This window comes from Ipomoea triloba, chromosome 5 (assembly GCF_003576645.1).
Source record: "Ipomoea triloba cultivar NCNSP0323 chromosome 5, ASM357664v1".
Taxonomy (NCBI): Eukaryota; Viridiplantae; Streptophyta; class Magnoliopsida; order Solanales; family Convolvulaceae; genus Ipomoea; species Ipomoea triloba.
The window spans coordinates 693,150-702,290 of NC_044920.1; the positions used below are offsets into that span (position 1 = coordinate 693,150).

The following is a 9,141-nucleotide window of genomic DNA, read 5'->3' on the forward strand; positions in this document are numbered from 1 at the left end:
GTCAATATTTATTTAGAAGCTTGTCAATCAATATATATTTATTAAGAAATTAAACTTGCCATTAAATTATCCAACAACCACAACAAAAGATACTAAAAACGAATTTGTTTTTGCCAGAAAGGCAAAATTCTAATGGGTACCCACCTCATGTATGTAGAAACTAAATAGGCTTTTACTATCCTGCAATTTTATTTTTCTTTTAAAGGTAAACAAACTTACAGATTTTTTGCAGTTTTTGCTATTTAGACAAAAAGGAACATTGAATTTTCACATAATCAAGACTTTTGGATTTCCCACTTTAAGAGGTTCTCTTTGAGATCCATATTTTCTAGATTTCTATAAGGTTCTTCATATAAATAGAAAAAATTTCTACCAGATCTATCACCTAGCAAAAAAAATAAAATAAAATAAAAATCATTTTTTTTTTGTAGTCACATAACTTAAAGTCAATCATGTGCATTCAACCTAACATATGTGATATGCCTAGCTTAGTTTCCTTGAAGATGAGGGCATTTCCCAACATAATGACATTTGCCCTACGTTTACTAGAAATGAAGTAAGAGTTGCATCAATGGTTATTGCATTAATTAAGTTGGGGTTTTAATTTGTCAAGCTAATAGATCAATTATTTAATTAAGTGTTGTCATGTCAAAAATTACCTAATTAAAGAAAATTTTGAAAACACGCGTTTTCATTACATTTATGACAATATATGTCTATAAATTCTTGTCAAGTCATCATAGATTAAAAATATCAAGTTGATTGGCTCCTAAAGGTAGTCAAGAAGCATGATTCTCGTACTAATTTGATCTTTATCATTATTCTTTTTGTCGAGTTCATTACACATAATTTTTTTTTAATGTAATAATTTAATTTACATCTCCTTCCTTTGTAGTTGCGTGCTATTAAGCAATCAAGTCAGTAAATTCCAGACTATTCAACACTAATAATAGTTGCAAAATTGAAAATGCTAAAATTGCACACTGTACAATGATGCATCCCTCACCGGCCACCGGAGAGAAAAGATTCGGTGATGGAAGTAGAGCCGGAAAACCCACTATTCATCATGGAAGATTTATGGGACAAAACAAAAGAATCAAATCCTTCGGCTCGAGAATACATGAGATCATGGCTACTAGAAATCCCCATGGCTGACAGCTCCGGCAACTCTCCGTCACCTTCCAAGTACTGAACCGCTTGCCGGATCGTCGGCCGGCGGCCGGAATCTGGGTGAGAGCACAATAACCCAAGCTTCAGAACCAACTCCGCTTCACCTTTCGCATATTCCATACCCAAATTTCGATCCATCGCTTCAAAAACATTCCCTTTTGCCCAACACGAAAACACCCAATCCACCAACACAAAATCCTCGGCCTCTTTCTTAGGTTGTATGGGCCGTTTTCCGGTCGCCACCTCCAGCAAAAACGCCCCGAATGCGTACACGTCGCTGCTCGTCGTTGCCTTTCCGGTTCTGGTCTGTTCAGGGGCGAGATAACCCAATGTTCCGACGATATGTGTGGTATGCGGGTCTGTTCCATGATCGTACAATCTCGCTAAACCAAAATCTCCAATTTTTCCATTAAATTCACTGTCTAGTAAAATATTACTAGCCTTTATATCTCTATGGATCACGACTTGCTCCCACCCTTCATGTAAATACAGCAGCCCAGAAGCCACTCCTTTGACCACCGCAAACCTGCGACTCCAGCTTAGAATGTTGTCGTTTGGTGGGTTGTATAAATACCTGTTAGTATAACATTTGTATTGGCGCGTTAGCCTTCCTTAATTACTCTAATAGAAATAAAACAAACATAAATAGGGATATTGTGATATTGATAATAAGTTAATTGATTGTTTTAAATACAATAATTCATGAAGTGATTCTCTTATGAGACCGCCTCACATATTTTTATCCATGAGTCTATTTGGATCAAGATCGGAATATAACACTTACACAAAAAAAATGTAATACTAATTAGAAATAAAAATTTTAAAATATTACATTTTTTCAAAAGTATTATATTTTCATTAATAAACATTTTATTCGTGATTAATATTATAATTTTTTGTTGCCTTCCCTCTAGAGAAGGTTACCTTTTTTGGCCGCCTTTTTCGGCGAAGGTGACCTTTACTGGTCGTCTTTGCTGGAGAAGGCGACCATTTGGTCAATGGCGAATGTTTCCTGATAAAATTTCTCCTGGACAACACCAGTCAACAACAAAAATGAGGGTCAAGTATGTATTTCTACTGATAACCTGTTGGTTATCAGTAGATTTGGTTGATTTAATAAAAAAATACATACATAACATGTTGAAGGTTTAATTATATATTTTTTAAATTTATGTACCTAATTAACTATTAGTGTAAAATTTAAGGGTCTATTCGAACATTTATCCATTAGTCAATATCAAAACCTGAATTTCTTTCCATACCTGTCTAAACTTCTATTAGGCATGTACTCATACACCAAGAAGAGCTCCCCTTTCCGGCGGCAATAGCCCAGAAATCTCACCAAATTCCGGTGGCGCAACCGCCCAATACTCACCACCTCCGCCACAAATTCCCTTATCCCTTGCTTTGAATCATGCGACACTTTCTTCACCGCAACCTCAATCCCTATCGCAGGTAACACCCCTTTGTACACCGACCCAAACCCCCCTTTCCCCAACAATTCACTCTCTCTAAATCCTTTTGTCGCCATATACAAATCCTTGAACTTAAACCTGTGAGGCCCAAATTCCTGCTCCCAATCTTCTAGAACCTCTGCAAACTTCTTCCTCCTCCCAACAACATAAACTGCAACGAAACCTAGTATTGCCACTGCGACTAAACATATTAATGGCAGACCGGTTTTGTAAAACAATGGCGTTTGTTTTCGACCCAGATGAGGAATCTTGGGGAGCTTGGAGAGATCCAGATCTGTGGCTCTTCCATTCATCTTAAAGCTCCACCCCGCAACATAAAAATCGGAGGTCAACTCTGGGCCTGTGGCGGCGGAGAATCCAACGTAGGATTCTTTAGCTAAGACTAAGGAAATGTCGAACGAGAAACTCATGAGAGGTGTACTAGGTTTTGGGACTCGGAACGGAGCTAAAGTGACGTTAATCTGGTTGGAAAAACCGTCGTAATCTATCCATGCCTGCAATGGATGCTCGCTTAAAAGAGTTAAGTTTTGAATGGCGCCTTTCTCGTCCACATATGCAACTCGCTTTTGTACCTGTTAACATATATGGAGTAATATATAAGCCATGTACAATTTAACTATAGCTTTAAAATTTTAGTTAAGATAGAAACATATGTTTGAATTTGCTATTAGAACTAATCCATTGTAAAAGGTATCATAAAAGCAACCCACACTTAAGGGAGCGTGTAAGCATATAATATATAAATTACAGTTTAACTATCCGTTTAGATTTGTAATTGAAATAGAACACATGCTTCACACTGCTAAAAATTTTACTATTTCCGACCAAATTTTTGAGTCCCACGGAAAATTGATTTTTCAAATAAAAAATTCCTTTTATAGTCCAATAACTCCGGTTGGTCAGAAACTGCCAGTTTGAGCATCTCCAACGGTGGTAGGTTTTTAGGAATTTTTACATGTGATTAAAACGATAAGATATAAGGAAAAAAAAAACAAAATTTGATAAACACACCCGACTGGACACTCCTAGTGGGCTTCACACGCACCAGGTTGATTCCTTCTATTTTCAGTGGGGCCCACTAATGAAACCAAAAACAGGTTCTTTCAGTAGAACCTCCAAATTTCTTTTTCCTTACTCTCTTACCTCTACACCTCCACCTAAGAAGTATTTCTTTAAAAATTGTATAAAAATCATACTAAAAACACTATAGGGGATCCTCTAAAGTTAATTTGTACCTTAGACTCCATGTCGTTGATGTCGATTCCGACATGATCATCGGCGAGGTCGTGAAACTTGCGCGTCTCAATCGCGTCAAACTCAACGGCGAAGATCCGGTTGCTGGAATTCCCCTTGCTGCTCTCGTTCATCAGGCCCATGAACTGCCCGGCGGCGCCCACCGGCGACAGGTTTTTGGTCGGGGAGATAACAAACGCCATGCCGTGGCCGCCCTTGGTGGCGTACAGAGGAACCATGGCGAAGACGAAGGTCGTGGAGAACGAGGAGATGTTGTTGAAGCTGATGGGGTGGGTGTAGAAGGCATGGCCGGTGGAAAAAGTTGTGTCGTTTGTGAGTTGCAGTAAGGAGTGGTGTGATAAATGTGCGAGGCCGTCGAAGGTTATGTCGGTGGAGGTGGAGAAGCCATTGTAGATGAATTGTGTGGTGCCTGAGGCGGCTGCAAAGGGGAGACTTAGAGAGCAGAGAGAAGAGTAGAGTAGTACAAGATTCATAAGAGGAGGAGGCATGGCTAAAATCTGCAACAGTGGAGTGGAGGAGGAAGATGGAGTTGAGGAGATGTTAAGGATGTTTTGTTGTCTTTAGGAGGATCAAACATATGTACTTTCTTCCTCAAAAAAAAAAAAAAAAAAAATATATATATATATATATATACTTTCAAACTGGGCATACTTGCTCGTGTACTCTCATCCCTAAAAGGAGATTGAAAATTTAAATTCTTTTTCGGGATCGTATGTGATGGATATCCGATTAAGGTACCTGACCCGAGAAGACCAGTAACTAGAACTCGAGCAATTGACCGAAGAGTATACAGATATGTAGCCCGGGTTATGCAGATTTTTGTGGCTCAGTCCGATCAGACAGTCAGGAGACGGTGCCTGACCGAGTGCGTACCAAAGGGCTGTTACCTTGCACGAAATTAGGGAATTAGACAAAGATTTAGTTTTATTGCCCTAATTAGAATTTGTTAACTCCCATAAGCAAATATACAGCCCTAAATCACTTTCCTAAATCATATGTCGGCATTGCTAGTGATGATTGTAGGGATATTATATCCTCATTTCTTGTTTGCTCTATTCTAATCACTAGATCTTCTAATATGATAGTTCACTCTTTAGCTTCTATGACCTATCTTCAGGCTAACATGCTATACTGGGACTCTATCTCACATGACTTTAATTATTTTAACTTTTATTCAGTAATCTACCTTTTTTTTTTGTTGCTTTCAAAAAAAAAAAGAAAAAAAGAAAGAAAGAAAGAAAGATGAATCTAGGTCTTGCCTTGGCTTAATTACCACCTCAAATTTGCTTATTGTATTCTACTTTTTCTAATTGTATTGATCTTTATAGAACTTAAATTATTCAGATGACACCCTGTTTACGGGGTTAATTGACCCTGAGGTCTCATGGCGGTAGAGACAGAAGATTGTGACAGTGTACCCACCTTTAGAAAACATTAACATTTTCCCATGAATGTTCCGAGGTACTGAGTCGTCGAAGGAAACATTATACTGGATCAGGTCAAGAAGTGTTAGTTAAATCTTAGTGAGTAGTGATAGTGAGACCATATGAATACATTAAAATACATTTTTGCGTGGAGAAAGGGATCGAAGAACCAATAGGCCGGTCACCACCCTCTCAGATCACGGCAAATTATATAGAGATCGAATATTATGAGTTAGAATAATGTATTTTATGAGTTAGAACGAATAATATAATTTATGTGTTAGAATAATATATTTTGTGTTAAAATAATATACTTTATGTGTGCCAATGACCTTGTGGCCTAGTGGTACCCGATTGCACCTCCATATATACATCGTGACAGAGTCAGTAGTACTCAAAAATATACTTTATGTGTCAAAATAGTGAAACTTTTGAGGATAAGATAATGTATTTTATGAGTTAATGTACTTTATGATTTAGAATAAAATACATTATGCTTTAGAATAATGTATATTATGACTTATAAAAATGTATGTTGTAACATATCGCCTGAAAAAAAAAATACGTAAAACGATGTCGTTTTTAGACCGTGATCCACATAGATGTGTGAGCCATGGTCCACGCAATAACTGTTCCGGCACAAATAATCTACTTACGATGTTGATGAGCTATTATAGCAGATCAGAACATTCAAATGGAAATGGGATGGTATATTGGTATTGACCCACCATTGAAAATTTGCGTTTTCTAATTTCTTTTATCATGTAAAAATAGTCAAAGAAAAAAAAATCTATTAACAGCCATAGTCATATTTAAAAAAAAAAATTGACAATCGGTAATTGAAAATTAAGACAATTCGTCTGGAAACCTATTTGATCAAGTTTTCTCTACAAACTCAGCTCGAGGCAAACCCCAATCAAATTGATTTGACAGTTAACTTGTTAATTAACCATAATGTTTCAAGTTTAACTTGCTATAGTGTAAGTTGTTTATTTAATTTCTTAGTTTGAGTTGGTCCGTATGAACAAATTAGGTTAATTTATCTTATTGTGTACCTTTGACTCTTTGAGCTGACAATAATGATGACTGTTTTTTCAAATCTCAAAACAATTTGGAAAGGCTATTTCCTGTTGAAATTTTTGAAAGTTTCAATTATGATGGATTGAATCATCTTGTGGGCAGTAGCTGAGTAGGTTAACCTATTGAAATGTTGACATCAAATTCCTAACAAAATACAATTAGAATATTTGAAGTATTTCCAAGTTCTAAAACAAAGATACAATGCATAAACCATCCAAATAACATAAATGCAAAAATGCAAAGTACATGCATATCTACACTCTAACTCTAGATACATTGAAGGGAGACCTTGTGTGCCACATTTCGTCATTTTTTTCTCACAAAACATTAGGGATGAAATTTGCAACACCATTTATAGCTTATGAACAAAAAGTGAACACTACCTGTTAAAAAATAACAAAATTTGCAACGCCAATTATAATTTAGAGATGAGAAGTAAGCACAACCAACAAGTACGGGGCGAATCATACAATTACCCTATCACTTAGGTATGAAAAGAATTATTCTCAAATCCAAATACATATATTTCCTATGAATTTTTTTGGGCAGACCTTAACTGTATGAGGCACCCGTTCGCATTGGGCCAGCGGCTCAATTAAGAGGCAAAGTACAAGCCAAATTGTTTTTTTTTTTTTCCATACAAGAAAGAGTTTGAACTCTCGACCTCTCTCAATGGGCTAGAGTGCACGGTCACTCACACCAACCAAATTGATTTTGTTTTCCTATGAAATTAAGTGATTGGAAAGTAACAAACCCTCTAAATGAATAAGTTAATGAGAAAGAAATATCTCCATCTGGGTAGTTCCTTGTTAATAAGGGCACTATGCAATCCTACCTTCCACCACAAACATTGTCATCATCATATCATATCATATCAAGGAAATTTCCATCCAACTCATTCAATAATAACTATCTCCAACTGGGTACCTCCTCAGCCAATTGGGTCATTGCTAAATTCATAAGCATGCTACATTTTTCAAATCTCATGGATTCATAATGTGATTGACATGAGAGATTTTGTCACATAATATCTCTACCCTATTTGCATCCTAATGAGTTGTCACAGGACTTCTCACTCTTACCAACCACTGATTTTTGGCCAATAAATGACAATTTTAGATGGGTAGTAATGCGTATTCGGACGAAAATTGAGATATGAGAAACACTAATTGTAATTACTAACCAACACAACTGCTGAGTATTATATACTGAATGTTCACAATTCAATTGTGAACATTATTCAGCATGTAAATGAACACAAATTTACTTTGTAATGTAGATCAGCGTACATGGTATAACTATTGATATATGTTGGCTACCAACTTTGTCATGAGATTTTTAGACAACGTTGGCCAGAAAATCTCCCAAAATAAAGGCCTTTGATTGGTATTTTCACAGAAATCATGATGGTTTTGTCTGGTTTGTATGAGATTGGTTTCATGCAAGAAACAAATATAGGAGAACAGGAGTTAGACATGTTCTCCAATTTAATTTGGCAGTCATTATTCCATGAACGATGCTTCACACAATTGTGTTAATCATGAATAATAGGTACATTTTTTATATACTAAAGGTATATTATTTATGCATTAAAGGTATATTATTTTGTATACTATCAAATAATATAAAAATAAGGGTCAAATATGTTATGGAATTACACATGATATTACAATTGAGCTATCGAACTCAATAAACATGTCACATTTGACTCAATTGCATAATTTTACGTTGTTGCAATGCAATTGCATTTTTTTGATTCGATGACCCAATTGTACTTTTGTGTGTAGTTTGGTGACTTATTTGACTCTTATTCCAATAATAATATAATATACCGTTAGTACATAAATAATGTATTTTTAGTATATTAAAAATTAAATCCACAAAAAAATTTACCCCAATTTGGAGAGTGGATTGAGGTAACCCACCATTGAACTTCTTCGGCTTTCTCTTTGTTCGAATTGTATCTATAATTCATAAAAATTGAGTTCCAAAGCCCAAAAATGAAAAATTTTAAATAGGCCCAAATTTTATTTCTGGGCCTATGAGTTTTCGGCGGTTACTTGTTAGCTCCGAGCATGGCCCAGAATTAGTATAGACTGTATCACTATCGGCCCAGGAAAATGGGCCCAAAAACAAACCCGAAATATGGGTAGAGTTCTCCTTGACCCGACCCACCTCCAATCTTCAACACTCATCTTCTCGAGTTCTTGTTGCCGATATCACAGTAGTATAGTGTCCCCATTTCAAAAAAGCTCGGAAATTCCGAGGAAGGATCCGACGTTGCCCTCTCGTTGTCTGTTTCTCATCCAATTCTCATTTCAAACCCCATTATTGAACCCTAAGATTGGATTTTTTTTAAAACTTGTTTTCTTCCCAAAGTAATGGTGAGCTTAGCTATGGCTGCCTCATCTTCTTGTTGCCCGCAACTGGTGCTGGGTCTCTCTCCAAACAACGGCAAACCCATCTTCGGTCTCCCCGTGCTGCCCAGAAAACCCACCAAAATGATCGGAATTACCAGACTCAGAACCTCCTTTTCTACAGTCTCGTACTTTCAGGACCCTAGAATCACCAAAACTATTTGTAAGTTTTTTTTTTTCTTAATTCTTTTTTACTTCTCAAAGTTTTCCCTTTCAGACAATAGTGTTTTTGTTTGTGTGTATGCATATGTGTATGCTTCTTGTTTTTTTTTTTTTTTTTTTTTTTTTTTTTTTTTTTTTTTTTTTTTTTTTTTTTTTTTT

General features: G+C 36.2%; 2 protein-coding genes across 2 annotated transcripts in view; one reads left to right on the forward strand and one right to left on the reverse strand.

Annotated features, from left to right (window-relative positions):
* Positions 1-795: 795 nt before the first annotated feature.
* LOC116019413 (L-type lectin-domain containing receptor kinase IV.1-like) lies at positions 796-4,468 on the reverse strand. Its single transcript, XM_031259597.1, has 3 exons — positions 3,881-4,468; positions 2,433-3,217; positions 796-1,744 (listed from the first exon to the last, which is right to left on the reverse strand). The coding sequence occupies exons 1-3, from the start codon at positions 4,385-4,387 to the stop codon at positions 1,003-1,005; spliced, it is 2,034 nt and encodes a 677-aa protein (XP_031115457.1). The 5' UTR covers positions 4,388-4,468; the 3' UTR covers positions 796-1,002.
* Positions 4,469-8,594: 4,126 nt separating this feature from the next.
* Positions 8,595-9,141, forward strand: part of LOC116021013 (protein TIC 40, chloroplastic) — a 7,372-nt gene continuing 6,825 nt past the window's right edge. The window contains exon 1 of the mRNA XM_031261606.1: positions 8,595-8,983. Within this exon, the coding sequence (XP_031117466.1) occupies positions 8,785-8,983 (199 nt within the window). The 5' untranslated portion in view covers positions 8,595-8,784. The remainder of the gene's footprint in view (positions 8,984-9,141) is intronic.